At 37.9% G+C, this 15,259-nt stretch overlaps 2 protein-coding genes across 2 annotated transcripts in view; both read left to right on the forward strand.

Annotated features, from left to right (window-relative positions):
* Positions 1-2,918, forward strand: part of DBT (dihydrolipoamide branched chain transacylase E2) — a 69,165-nt gene extending 66,247 nt beyond the window's left edge. The window contains exon 12 of the mRNA XM_007977826.3: positions 2,817-2,918. The gene's annotated coding sequence lies outside the window, so the exon portion shown is untranslated. The remainder of the gene's footprint in view (positions 1-2,816) is intronic.
* LRRC39 (leucine rich repeat containing 39) overlaps positions 2,843-15,259 on the forward strand; it is a 32,643-nt gene continuing 20,226 nt past the window's right edge. The window contains exons 1-2 of the mRNA XM_037998103.2: positions 2,843-2,932; positions 14,114-14,306. Of these exons, the coding sequence (XP_037854031.2) occupies positions 14,194-14,306 (113 nt within the window). The 5' untranslated portion in view covers positions 2,843-2,932; positions 14,114-14,193. The remainder of the gene's footprint in view (positions 2,933-14,113; positions 14,307-15,259) is intronic.

The following is a 15,259-nucleotide window of genomic DNA, read 5'->3' on the forward strand; positions in this document are numbered from 1 at the left end:
CTCAGTTGGTGATTTTGCCATTGTGAGAACAACATAGAGTGTATTCTATGTGGTAAAATACACATGACATTAAATTTACCATCTTGACCATTTTTAAGTGTACGGTTCAGTGGTATTAAACACATTCATAATAATGTGCAACCATCACCACCATCTATCTCCATAATTTTTTTTATTTGTCCTTTTGTAACTGGCTTACTTACCATAATGTCCTCAAGAATCATCCATGTTGTAGCCTTTGTCAGAATTCCAGAACTACATTACAGTACTTGCCTAGTAAGGGGGTTGCTGCTGCTGACCCCAGAACCAGCTACATCTGCTGAGGTTAGGCAATTCTTGCTGCCAAAACAAACCCCAGAATATACTGTCTTTGCTGCCACCCATGCCAGCAAAAATGGACACTAGCGACATGAGTCACCCAACAGAGCCCTTTGTTGTTGTATATAATTAGTGGAAACTTAGTAGTGTGTAAAATTAGTCACATACCCCATTCCAGTAGCAACGGAGGCTGGGATTTTTTTCCTCCTTCAAATTCTAACTTGGAAAGGTAGGATTCATGATGTGGGGGATTATAAAAATGTGGAAGGTATTCAAAAGATTTTGGACAGTTATAAATGACAGATAGATATTCATTATGTAGTGCCTGTCTCCTCCTTCGCATTCACTTTCTACATCCCTCTAAAGACACCAAAATTCTGGCTAATTTGCCTCATAAATAGCTCAGGCATCTATTCACTTTCTCTGTCCTCCCTGACATTTCTTTAGTGTAAGTCACTCCATGGGGATGGGAAATAAGAGGTAGATAAGGGAAGGAGAAGAGAGATGCCTTGAAATTTGTGAGTTCTCTAGAAATACTGTCAAATTAAAATTTAATTGTAGGTAGTGCCAAGGCAGAAAGAAATCTAAATTTTCTCCAAGGTAACAATATATTGTTCTTTTTAACTGAATCAAAACCCCCTGGATCTCTCTCTCTCTCTCTTTTTTTTTTTTTTTCCTTCAGACAAGGAAGGCTCTGTTGCCCAGGCTGGAGTGCAGTGGCACCATCACAGCTTGACCTCCCTGGCTCGAAATATCCTCCCACCTCAGTCTCCCAAGTAGCTGAGACTACAGGAACACACCACTACACCTGGCTAGTTGTCGTTTTCTTTTTTTTTTCTTTTTATGGAGACAGGACCACCATGCCTGGCTACTTTAACTTTTTTTTTTTGGAAGAGACAGCGTCTCGCTCTGTTGCTCAGGCTGGTCTCCAGCTCCTGGGCTCAAGTGATCCTACCGTCTTGGCCTCTCAAAGTGCTGGGACTACAGGTGTGAGATCTTGATTTTTACTTATGAACATATCCCAGCACTCCGTATGTGTTGGGTGGTGTACACTCTTGGGACAGGGAAGTTAGAGTTTCAGTTGTGGCCATGGCTTCTTTATTCTTTCTGTGATCTTGAGCAGTCCCACAACTCTTAGAACTTAATTCATTACAGAAGTGTTAGAGAATTTCTGTGAGATAATCAGGCATAAATTTTTAAAGCACCAATATTGCTGAGATGTCCAAATGACTACATAAATTATGACCCACCTACATGCTAAACTACTATGTGGCCATTAAAAAGAATGACGCTGCTCTAAATATACTAATATGAAACAGTTTCCAAGATATCCTAAGTGAAGAAAAGACAGTGTAGAACAATGTATATAGTATGCTACCATTTTTGTAGGTGTTCATGCCTTACATCTGTGTTACTTTTAAGGGATATAGGTATATTTAAGCTTGTAAATTCACAGACCATCTTTGTAAGGGTACACAAGGAACTGGCAATAGTGGTTGCCTTCAGAGAAGAGAACTTGAAGAGAACCTCCCTACTGGAGGCAGGGATGGTGGAAGGTGTGGGGGATGGAGACAGTGGAGATTGAGCTTTTGAATTTTGTTCCATGTGTATATATTATAAATTCAAAATAAAGATATAGTTTATTTTTTAAGAACCTGGAATTAAGTCCTATCTATGAAAACTGAAGAGATCGAAGTGAGAGGTAATTTAATTTGAAGCCCAGGTACAGCAGAAGTTTGGGGCTCCTCTGTTACTCGTGCTTATCCACACCTTTATTTTTTCTTTTTCTAAAGCATCTGGGTCTTTAGCTCAAACTTATGCAGATCTATGGTTTACTGGGTATAATTTTTTTTTTTTTTTTTTTTTTTTTTTTTTTTTTTTTTTTTGAGGCGGAGTTTCGCTCTGTCGCCCAGGCTGGAGTGCAGTGGCTGGATCTCAGCTCACTGCAAGCTCCGCCTCCCGGGTTCACGCCATTCTCCTGCCTCAGCCTCCCGAGTAGCTGGGACTACAGGCGCCCGCCACCTCGCCCGGCTAGATTTTTTTTTGTATTTTTTAGTAGAGACGGGGTTTCACCGGGTTAGCCAGGATGGTCTTGATCTCCTGACCTCGTGATCCGCCCGTCTCGGCCTCCCAAAGTGCTGGGATTACAGGCTTGAGCCACCGCGCCCGGCCTACTGGGTATAATTTTTGTTATGGCATACATCAACATATTCCAAGTTTCTCTGCTTGGATGGAATAGATGCATTAAATTCTGTGAAATGATTAAGTTGTGAAAAGCAGAAGGAGTTTGAATAGGCATTATTTTTCAGGATCTTAGAAATAGTTATGCCTGATAGTTTTATAATGTCTGTAGTATAGTTTTGCAGTCCACAGAATGCACTCACATACATTATCAGCTGATCCTTCGCAAAGAAGCCTCATGTGATTCTTTCTATTCTCAGCTTTGTCCATGAACTAAAATTAGAACTAGGCTGACATTACATTTCACTTGGTTACAGCTGACTGGGGATTTTAATCATTTGGAGCCACATTGAAAATAATTTCCACCTGCAATCTACTCTTAACTGATAGTCACTAACTTTGGTTACGTGAGCTTCAGCATCCACCGATATTGGTAAGTATTTGACAATGGTGAGTATTTTTCAAAAGTATTTTTCCTTTATTCTTCACATATAAATAGATTGCTGCTGATACCTCTACTGTGTCTGTATTGGTCGGAATGTCCAAATGAACTGGAATAGAATTTAAAAGTTTTCTGCGGTGTGTTCATGGTCACTCGTATAACTGTGCTCCTCTGGAAGATAGATTTCCACAGAAGTAAGAAACAATTCTGCGATTCTTTTGCTATGCTTACCTCACTTGCCACACTATGTGCTTTTTTCTGTTATGGTAATAATCAAAGCAGAGAGCACAATTCTGTGCTGGAGGGAGAAATACATCATTGTTGACTTGTGTTTCCCTAGGGAAAATTGATCGTTATAGGAAAACTGATGGATTAGCAACATTTAATGGCAAATGAGGAATTGAATTAGCAGATGGATGAATCGTTTTGCATGTCTAGTAAAATACATGTATAAGTGTAGATACTTGGGATTTTAAAAATATTTTTATTATTTGAGTATTTAGCAGAAACTTCAAACTTTCTTAAATCAGAGACAATAAACTGTAAATTGATTGCGATACGCTCAGGAAGTTGGATTACCAGCATATGTATCCCAAGGTTTCTTCACAGCAAAGAGATCTCGCATTCTGTTCCTGAGTAAATTCAGCATGCCTTACTTAGAGATTTTCTCAACAATTTCCTGCCTATGCCAATTATTTTTTAATCTTGAAATTTTAAACTTTTTTCTGTAATAAAGTTCTTTGTCTGTCTCACACACATATATACTACATAATATTAGTTTAAAAAATCAATAATTTAGAAGAGGTTAATAATGAAAAGCAATATTATCTATCCAATTCCTCTCTATCACCAGCCCTCTCTAGAAGTAATCATTTTAACCATTTTGGAATTCAGTTTTCAGTGCTTATCTCCATATTTCTTTTTCAAAGACAATTGCATGCTATTTTTAACCAACTTTAAACATTGTCTGTGGAGCTTCATTGTAAGAGGTGGGGATTAAGTTCCCTTACACTGCCATAGGGTTTTATCCCTATTTTTAGCTTCTCTCTTGATTACCTTAATAACTTTAAGCAAATACTTTAATCTTTATTTCTTGTTCCATCAGGTACGGACAGTATCTGTTGATTCCCCACTTTGAAGATGTGGATATCGGTGTTCCTATCATTTACTTATTTTCCTCATTTCCTTCTTCCACATTCTGTTAAAAGTACTGTCACTTTTATGTTTTCAAGATATAAGGCATTAATATTCTGTTCTGTAACCCTCAATAAGTCTTCCTTACTTTTTTATAGATTAATTTATTTCAAAAGTTTAAGACCAATACATAGGCTTTACTATGTAATTTCTGTTTTCTGTAGAGCCAACATTTCCTTCTCAGTATCAATGTCGTATTCATTGTACCAAAGAAGAATGTTAAAATAGATTCTCCTTTCCTGCACTTCAGTAGTTGCTAAAAAATCATGCCACATTTTGTTGGCTTTATATATAGACTGTGGTTTTCTTGTACAGTGTCTTCCTCAACACAATTTCTGACTGCCTTTCTTTTTGCTTATTGGGAGAAGAAATTTCATCTTTTCACCATATCTCCAATGTCACACAGTTTTTCCCCCTTAATTCTAGCTATTTTTATAATTAAATGGATGACTACTGCCATTGCTTTTCTTTTTTTTTTTTTTTTTTTTAAGACAATTTCATTCTTGTTGCCTGGTCTGGAGTGCAATGGTGTGATCTCAGCTCACTACAACCTCTGCCTCCCGGGTTCAAGTGATTCTCCTGCCTCAAGCCTCCCAAGTAGCTGGGATTACAGGCATGTGCCACCACACCCAGCTAATTTTATATTTTTTTAGTAGAGGTGGGGTTTCACCATGTTGGTCAGGCTGGTCTCGAACTCCTGACCTCAAGCAGTCCACCCACCTCAGCCTCCCAAACTGCTGGGATTACAGGCATGAGCCATCATGCCCAGCTATTGCTTTTAAAACATTGTTTTACTTCATTTTTAATTTTTTTAACTATCTTGAAAAACATTGCTGGGAACAGCCTTATTCATGTTTCCTGGTGGAGACACACCCTTCCTCTAGGTATATACCTTTGAATGGAATTGCTGGATCATAAGCTGTGCTTATCTTCAATATTAGTACATAAGTATTTCAAAATAGTTAATACTAATTTACAATTTCACCAATATACCAGGAATGCGTGAGGATTTCTGTAAGTCAAATTCTCGTCAACACTTGGTATAGTCAGCCTTTTGAATTTTAGCCACTCTGACAGATGTTCATTGGTATCTTATTATGTTTTTATTAAGGTGGAGCACAACTTCATATGTTTTTGGTCAGCTGGATTTTTTTTTTATCCACAGGGCAAGTTCTACCATTTGGATTTTATTGTTTGAAAATTTCCTGTTCAATTGTATTTTTTGTTGCCTTTTTCAGTTGATTTTTAGGGGTTTGTTATATAATCTAGATGTAGTCCATTGGTGGTTACAAATATTGCCAATATCTTCCCCCACTAATGTACATGGTATCCCTTTTATTTTCTAAGTGATGTCTTTCAATAAGTTCTTAATTGTAATGTAGCCCACTTTATCAATCTGTGTTAGGCTGTTCTTGCATTGCTATAAAGAAATACCTGGCCAGGGCCAGGCACGGTGGCTCTCACCTGTAATCCCAGCACTTTGGAAGGCCGAGGCAGGCAGATCACGAGGTCAGGAGATCGAGACCATGGTGAAACCCTGTTTCTACTAAAAATACAAAAAATTAGCCAGGCGCAGTGGCAGGAGCCTATAGTCCCAGCTACGCAGGAGGCTGAGGCAGGAGAATGGTGTGAACCCAGAAGGCGGAGCTTGCAGTGAGCCGAGATCGCAGCACTGCACTCCAGCCCAGGCGACAGAGTGAGACTTCGTCTCAAAAAAAAAAAAGAAAAAAGAAATACCTGGCCAGGCACAGCAGCTCATGTCTGTGATCCTAACACTAGCACTTCTGGAGGCCAATGCAGGTGGTTCACTTGAGCCCAGTTCAAGACCAGCCCAGAGAATGTGGAGAGATCCTGTCACTACAAAAAATTAAAAAAAAAAAAAAAAAAAAAAAAGGCTGGCACACTGTTTCTCTCCTGTAGTCCCAACTATTCTGAAGGCTGAGGCAGAGGGGCCCCAGGAAATCAAGGCTACCATAAGCCATGATTGTGCCACAACACTCCAGCCTTGGTAGCAGAGTAAGGGCCTGTCTCAAGAAAAAAAAAAAAAAACCCACAAAACAAACAAATAAATACCTGAAACTGGGTAAATTATAAAGAAAAGAGGTTTAATTGGCTCATGGTCCTGCAGGCTTTACAGGAAGCATGGTGCTGGCATCTGGTTGGCCTTGTGAAGCCCCAGGGAGCTTTCAATCCTGGTGGAAGGCGAAGGGGGAAGCCTGCATCCCACAAGACCAGAGCAGGAGCAAAAGAGGGAGCCAGTGGAGGTGCCACACACTTAAAGAACCAGATCTTGCAGGAACTCACTGTTTCAAGGACAGCACCATGCCATGAGGGATCCTCCTCCTTGATCCAGTCACCTCCTACCTAGCCCCACCTCCAACGCTGGGGATTACAGTTCAACATGAGATTTGGTGGGAACATATATTCAAACTATATAACAATCTTTTCCTTTATGGATATGCTTTGTATTCTGTTTTAAAAAGTGTTCTCTACTTTAAGGACATCAAGATAAGTCCTATATTGTCACCTAAATGTTTTATTTTTCTACTTTCACTTTTAGATCTATAATTCACATGGAATTAATTTTGGTAATATACAGATATTCAACTGTCCCAATATAATTTATCTTAAAAAATTGTTTCCATGGCCAGGTGTGGTGGCTCACACCTGTAATCCCAGCACTTTGGGAGGCCAAGGAAGGCAGATTACTTGAGCCCAGGAGTTCAAGACCAGCCTGGGCAACATGGTAATACCTCATCTCTACAAAAAATACATAAATTAGCTGGGTGTCATGGTGTGCGCCTGTAGTCCCAGCTACTTGGGAGGCTGAGGTGGGAGAATGGCTTGATCCCAGGAGGTGGAGGTTGCAGTGAGCCAAGATCATGCCACTGCTCTCCAGCTTGGGCAACAGAACCAGACCCTGTCTGAAAAAAAAAAAAATTCTACAATTGTTGCAGGAAGTCAGGGACCCCAAATGGAGTGACCAGCTGGAACCGTGGCAGAGGAACATAAATTGTGAAGATTTCATGGACATTTATCACTTCCCTAATAATACTCTTATAATTTCTTATGCCTGTCTTTACTTCAATCTCTGAACATAAATTGTGAAGCTTTCCTGGACATTTATCAGTTCCCAAATAATACTCTTATAATTTCTTACGCCTGTCTTACTTTAATCTCTTAATCTTGTTATCTTCATAAGCTGAGAATGTACGTCACCTCAGGACCACTGTTGTACAACTTGATTGTAAAATGTGTGTTTGAACAATATGAAACCAGTGCACCTTGAAAAGGGACAGAATAACAGTGATTTCTCAGGGAATGAGGGAAGACAACCATATGGTCTGACTGCCTGAGGGACGGGAAGAATAGAGCCATATTTTTCTTCTTGCAGAGAGCCTATAAATGGACGTGCAAGTAGTAGAGATATCACTAAATTCTGTTCCTAGTAAGGAATATAGTATTAAGACCCTAAAAAAGAATGCATTCCTGTGGGGAGGTCTATAAACGGCCACTCTGGGAGTGTCTGTCTTATGCAGTTGAGATAAGGACTGAAATACACCCTCGTCTCCCGCAGTACCCTCAGGCTCATTAGGGTGGGGAAAAACCCCACCCTGGTGAATTTGAGGTCAGACCAGTTATCTGCTCTCAAACCCTGTTTTCTGTTGTTTAAGATGTTTATCAAGACAATACATGCACAGCTGAATATAGACCCTTATCAGGAGTTTTTGATTTTGCCCTTTGCCTTGTGATCTTTGCTTTGCCCTTTGCCTTGTGATCTTTATTAGCCTCAGAAGCATGTGATCTTTGTGACCTACTCACTGTTCGTACATCCCCTCCCCTTTTGAAGTCCTTAATAAAAACCTGCTGGTTTTGCAGCTCAGGTGGGTATCACAGACCTACCGATATGTGATGTCACCCCCGGCGGCCCAGCTGTAAAATTCCTGTCTTTGTACTCTTTCTCTTTATTTCTCAGACTGGCTGACACTTAGGGAAAATAGAAAAAACCTACATTGAAATATTGGGGGCAGGTTCTCCCGATACACAATGTTCTGCAGTGCCTATGTGTATATGAGTCTGTTTCTGGGGTTCCTTATTCAGGTACACTGATATGTTTGTCTGTTCCACCAATAACATTATCTAGTACTATAGCTTTAAAAGAGATCTTGATGAATGTAGAATAAATCCTCCCACTCCAGTTTTCTTTGGCAAGCCTGTCTGGGCTATTTTGTATCTTAACAACTGTCATTAAAAATTAGAAACTGATTGTCAAGTTGCTCCTCTCCTTCTCCAAATGAAATTTGTATTGAGACTGATTATAGTTCAATGTGGGGAAAATTGACATTTTTACAGATTGAGTCTTTCAATCAATGAATATGATGTATATCTCTTCATTTATTTAGGTCTTCTTTAATTTCACTCCAATTTTTAGTTTTCTGTGTGGAGGTTTTACACATCCTGTTTATTGTTAAGAATTTGATTTTTATGCTATTGAAAATAGTATATTTTTGGCCAGGTGCAGTGGCTCACGCCTGTAATCTCAGCACTTTGGGAGGCTGAAGAGGGTGGATCACGAGGTCAGGAGATTGAGACCAGCCTGGCTAACATGGTGAAATCCCGTCTCTACTAAAAAAATACAAAAAAATTAGCCAGGCATGGTGGTGGGCACCTGTAGTCCCAGCTACTCAGGAGGCTGAGGTAGGAGAATGGCATGAAACCAGGAGGCAGAGCTTGCAGTAAGCTGAGATTGTGCCACTGCGCTCCAGCCTGGGTGACAGAGCGAGACTCCATCTCAAAAAAAACAAAAACAAAAAACAGTATATTTTAAGAATTTAATATCAATTTTCTGCTGGAATATAGGACACATACTTGATTTTTCAAAATATTGACTTGCCAGAAATCTTGCTAAATTCTATATATTTAGTTGTAGATTCTCTTGGATTTTCTAGTTCATAATTGTACTCATGAAAAATGTCCTTTTGTTTTTTATTCCTTTTCAAATTTTAAGCCTTTTATTTCTTTTTCTTGCTTTTATGCAAAGGGTAGAGCCATCATACAGTATTGAATGGAAGTAGTGACAGCAGACATCTTTTTCTAATTTTAAATGAAGGGCTTTCAATGTTACACTATCAAGTATGATTGCTGCAGATTTTTGTTAGATATACTTGGTTAGGTTAAAGAAATTATCTTCTACTTATAGTATGTTAAGACTTGTTGAGACCATCCTGGCTAACACGGTGAAACCCCATCTCTACTAAAAATGCAAAAAAATTAGCCGGGCGTGGTGGCAGGCGCCTGTAGTCCCAGCTACTTGGGAGGCTGAGGCAGGAGAATGGCGTGAACCCAGGAGGCGGAGCTTGCAGTGAGCCGAGATAGTGCCACTGCACTCCAGCCTTGGCGACAGAGCAAGACTCCGCCTCAAAAAAAAAAAAAAAAAAGACTTGTTTTTAATCACATGATATTAAATTTTAATAATTTTCTACATCTATTGGAATAATCATATTTTTTTCTCTTCTAGTCTATTACTTCAGAATATTACATTAATTGATTTCTCAAACAAAGGTAAGCAAACAAACCTTAATCTCTGGAATAAACCCAACATGGCTATAATGTGTCTTCTTTTTTTGTTTGTTTGTTTTGAGACAGAGTCTGGCTCTGTTGCCCAGGTGGGAGCGCAGTGCTGCCATCTCAGCTTACTGCAACCTCTGCCTCTTGGGTTCAAGCGATTCTCCCACTTCAGCCTCCCAAGTAGCTGGGATTACAGATGCATGCCACCACACCTGGCTAATTTTTGTATTTTTTCTTTTCTTTTCTTTTTTTTTTGGAGACAGATTCTCGCTGCATCACCCAGGCTGGAGTGCAGTGGCATGATCTTGGCTGGCTGCAACCTCCTAATTTTTTTGTATTTTAGTAGAGACGGGGTTTCACTGTGTTGCCTATGCTGGTCTCGAACTCCTGAGTTCATGCAATCTGCCTGCCTTGGCCTCTCAAAGTGCTAGGATTACAGGCATGAGCCACTACACCTGGCCTTTGTTGTATTTTTTTTTTTAGTAGAGACAGGGTTTCACCATGTTGTCCAGGCTGGTCTTGAATGCCTGACCTCAAGTGATCTGCCCACCTTGGCCTCCCAAAGTGCTGGAATTACATGCGTGAGCCACTGCGCCTGGCCAGTATTTTCTTTCTCCTACATTGCCAGATATGGTTTGCCAGTATATGGTTTAGGACTTTTCTCCATAATATATTTGCTAGTGAGATTAGCCTGTATTTTTCTTTCTAGAATTACCATTCTTAGGGTTTGGTATCAAGGGTATGCTAATCTCATAATCTGAATTGGGGAGTATTTCTTTTCTGTTCTCAGGAAGAGTTCATGCTATGATTAGTGTTATTTTTACCCCTCAAATGCTTGGTAGAATTTGCCATTGAAGGCATCTCTAGGACCAGCATTTTGTTTGTGGAGAGATTTTAGATTATTGTTATTATATTCTATTGTGTCATTTTAAAATTTTATACATGTATGTGCTTATCTATAATATTCCCTTTCTTCTGTTTTCTTTGTGTTTGTTTTGCATTATCTGGCTTCTTGAGATGGATGTAAATTTTTTAGCCTAATTTCTTCTAAAATGTATACTTAAGGCTAGAAATTTCCCTCTACTACATTACCTGTATTGCAAACATTTTGATTTGTGGTATTTTTGTTAATTCAGTTCAAAATGCCTTCTAATTTTATGATGATAGCTTCTTTGACTATAGGTTATTTAGAAGTGTGTTTCGTGTATGGATGCAGTAGCTCACGCCTGTAATCCCAGCACTTTGGGAGGCTGAGGTGGGAGGATCATTTGAGCCCAGGAGTCTGAGACCAGCCTGGGCAACATAGCAAGACCCCTGTCTTTACAAAAAATAAAATAAATAAAAAAAAAAAAACAGCTGGGGCATGGTTGCACACATCTGTAGTCCCAGCTACTTGGAAGGCTGACACAGGAGGACTACTTAAGTCCTGGAGTTTGAAGCTGCAGTGAGCTGAGATTGCACCTCTGCACTCCAGCCTATGCAACAGAACAAGACCATGTCTCAAAAAAAAAAAAAAAAAAAAAAAAAAGGAAAGAAATTTTAAAAAGCATGTTTCTTTAGCTGAAATAATATAGGCTTTTTTTTCCCAGGTATCTTTTCATTATTGATTTCTAGCAAGTTTATATTTTGATTAGAAAAAAAACTTTATGCTACTTTAATCCCTTGAAATTGACTGAGACTTGCTGTATGACTCCAATATGAGATTTTTTTTCTGTGACTCTTCCATGTGTTTTTTAAAGCATAATGTATTCTGTCATTGTAGGATATAGTTCTTTATTTATCATTTAAGTAAGTTTATTCATTGTGTGGTTCACATCTTCAGTATTCTTCCTAAGTTTTAAACTGCTCGTGCAATCAATTGCTGAAAGAATGGTTAAAATCTCCCACTTCAATTCTGGATTCCTTGATTTTTCCCTTTAGTTCTGTCAATTTTCCTTTGTATTTGGAAGCCATGTTATTAGAGGCATATAATTTAAAGTTGTTTTATATTTCTTGTGGATTGAATCTTTTATTATGCTATGATTGATCTTTTATATCTATAAAGTATTTGTGCCTAAAGTCCATTTTGTCTGCTATTAATATATTGATATAGCCTTCTTCTGCTTAGTGTTTGCATAGTATATCTGAAAAAATGTAACTGATTAGCCAGACATGGTGGCACATGCCTATGCTTCTAGCTACCTGAGAGGCTGAGGCAGGAGGATCACTTAAGCCCAGGGATCAAGGCTGCAGTGAGTCATATCCCGCCAATGTATTCAAGCCTGGGTGATAGAGTGAGACGCTGTCTCAAAAGAGCAAAGAAGGAAAGAAGAAAAGGACAGAGGGAGGGAAGGAGGAAGGAAGAAAGGAAAGAAATGAAGATATAAAAAAAGAAAAAGTTAATTGAAATATAATTCATATATAAATTCTCTCTTTCAGTGTACAGCTTGGTAGTTTTATTGAAGAGTTGTACAATCATCACCACTAATTCTAGAATATTTTCATCACCCAAAAAACTGTACAGTTAGCAGTCACTCCCTATTTCCCCCTCTACAAATCTCCTGGGTACCGTAAAGCTACTTTTTGAATCTATAGATTTGCCTATTCTGGACATTTCATATAAATGAGATCATATATGTGGTCTTTTGTGCCTCACTTCTTTCACTTAGCATAATTTTATTAAAAGTTTATTTATGCTGTGGCATATATCTATACTTCATTAATTTTTATGGCTAAATAACATTCCATTGTATGGATATACCACATCTTGTTTATCCATTTATCAGTAGATGGCCATTTGTGTTGTTACCACTTTTTACCTATTATGAATACTGTTTCCATCAACATTCATATAAAGGATTTTGTGAGAACGTATGTTTTCATTTCTTGTGGGTATACACCTAGGAGTGGATCTTTTCCTGTTCTTGTACTGTCCACTTTTCTCTATCTCTATTTTTTTAGGTGTGCCTCTCATAAACAATACTCAGGATTTTGTCTTTTCTTTAACTGGACAACCTTTGTATATTAACTTGGAAGACTTAATCATCAGGGAAGTACAGATTATGACCACCCTGGGATATTGCTTTATGCAGCAGTGGATGTATATCAGTGGTGACCCTTATACAGTGGTAGTAAGAGTATAAATGGGCACAATCAATTTGGAAAACAATTTGGCTCTGTCTTATAAATTGGAACATTTACATACACTATGATCCAGCAATTCTAATTCTAGATATGTACCCAATAGAAATAATTCCACTTGAACACCAAGAAGATAAAAACAATAATTTTAGAAAAAGCATTGCTTATAATAGCAAAGCTCTGGGACCCAAATATTCACATTCATTAGAATGGATAAACTGTGGGATAGCTATATATTTTGGAGATCATGGCATATGAATATATAAGATACTTTTCCTTTTTTTGAGCTATATAATTTCCCATGATACGGGTAGACTATAGTTTACTGATGAAATGTTAGATTGTTTCCAATATTTTGCTGTTATGAAAAACACTGCGAATAACTTCAGATAAATTGCTAGAAGTGTGGATGAGCATTTGTGAGTTTGACAAATATTACCAAGTTTCTCTCCATGCAGAATATAATAATATCACCCCTGATGCAGATAAGTGTCTGTTTCCCTATGTTGTTGCAAATTTTATTGCTTTCTTTTCCAACTACATTACTTTCTATTTACTTTACTTCCATTATGGTTTTCCTACAACATTGAATAGAAGTGATTGTGGACGTCTTTGTATTCCTGAATTTGAAAGGAAATAATTCAAATAATTGTGAATCAAATTCTTTGATTATTGCTAATTTGGTAAAAAATCAATACGATTATTTTAAGGCCATAGGATATTCCATAAAAATGTACCTACCATAATTTACATAACCATTCTCCTATTATTGAGTATTTTCCTCTCATTTCTGAGATTCAGGTCAAAATCCTTAATACTGCATCTGTCCATTTGCAATTTATTTTACACAAAAGGAAACAATCCCTATATGTTATCATTTAACTGAATTTCCACTTGTGCACATGGTGTCCTGATTAGATTGATGTCTCAAGATCCCAGTCTTTTTAAAAATCTCCATTATTTAGCCATTTTCCCTATATTTGGACATGAAGACTAGTCGCAGTTTTTCATTATTGTGAACTATATAGTAACAAAGGAATCATATATTAGATATGAGACCCCAAGAAAATTGTTCATCTTCTTTAAAGCTTAATTTTCTCATCTATGTATTAGTCAATAAAAGTACCTATATTACAGTATTTTATGAGACTTTTTAAGTATGATATGGCATGTAAAGTATATAAAATAGTTTTTGGAGCATGGAATGTGCTCTATAAATATTAGCTGTTATGATCATTATGGTACTCAATGAACAGTCTGAAACATTGCTTTTTTCTCTGATACAATTAGGTCCTTTCTGAAATGGTATCTGTGAATCAGCTTTTCAAAACCTAATGAAGGTGGTGACTCTATGACAATGTGGAGAAATCATGACAGAAAATGTGGTTTGTACTGGGGCTGTCAATGCTGTAAAGGAAGTTTGGGAAAAAAGAATAAAGAAACACAATGAAGACCTGAAGCGAGAGAAGGAATTTCAACACAAGTATGCTAAAACATATTTATTATTTTGAATTAGTGAAATTAACATTATCATCACCATAAAGAAGAGCATTCTAAATGCCTTATTATTGAATTTGATATAGAATTTCATTTACTGAAAACTCAAAATATACTTAAAGAAAACAGCTGACTCAATTAAATTTGTCTATGTGATAGGAGTCACAAAAAATACAAATGTGAAAATAGTAGCTATCTTATACCCTCATAGTACTCTGTTTAACATTCATCAAAGTTTGACTAGTATCATAAAGTGTAATTTTCAGGATTGTATGTTCAGCATTAACATGCCCTAGGATCTAAAACAACATTTGGCAGTAGAAGGTACAGGAGATTCTCATTTATTTGAATAGTCATGTGTTCTAGCCAGAGCTGCTCGATCACTTGATTCCTTGATCTGGGCTATATTTATTTGACTCTCATTTCCTCTGCCTTCATTTTATCTTACCTACTTTCCTGATTGGATGTCTCCCAAAAGTATTATACTAATCCTGCAAAAATAGTCCCTTTCCTTATAGATTCATATAGTTCCGTACAATTCTCATTCATTGTCTCTTTCTATTATTATCATTATTATTTTTGAAATGGAGTCTCACTATGTTGCCCAGGCTGGAGTGCAATGGAATGATCTCAGCTCACTGCAACCTCCACGTCCCAGATTCAAGTGATTCTCTCTGCCTCAGCCTCCCAAGTAGCTGGGATTACAGGCACATGCCACCACACCCGGCTAATTTTTGTATTCTTAGTTGAGATGGGGTTTCACCATGTTGGCCAGGCTGGTCTTGAACTCCTGACCTCAGGGGATCCACCCACCTCAGCCTCCCAAAATGCTGGGATTACAGGCATTGGGCCACCATGCCCAGCCATGAGGCAAATGTTATTTGCCAATGTCAGTTAGCAAATAACAGAAAATTCAACTAAAGATGGCTTAAGTGATAG

This window comes from Chlorocebus sabaeus, chromosome 20, assembly GCF_047675955.1.
Source record: "Chlorocebus sabaeus isolate Y175 chromosome 20, mChlSab1.0.hap1, whole genome shotgun sequence".
NCBI classification, from domain to species: domain Eukaryota; kingdom Metazoa; phylum Chordata; class Mammalia; order Primates; family Cercopithecidae; genus Chlorocebus; species Chlorocebus sabaeus.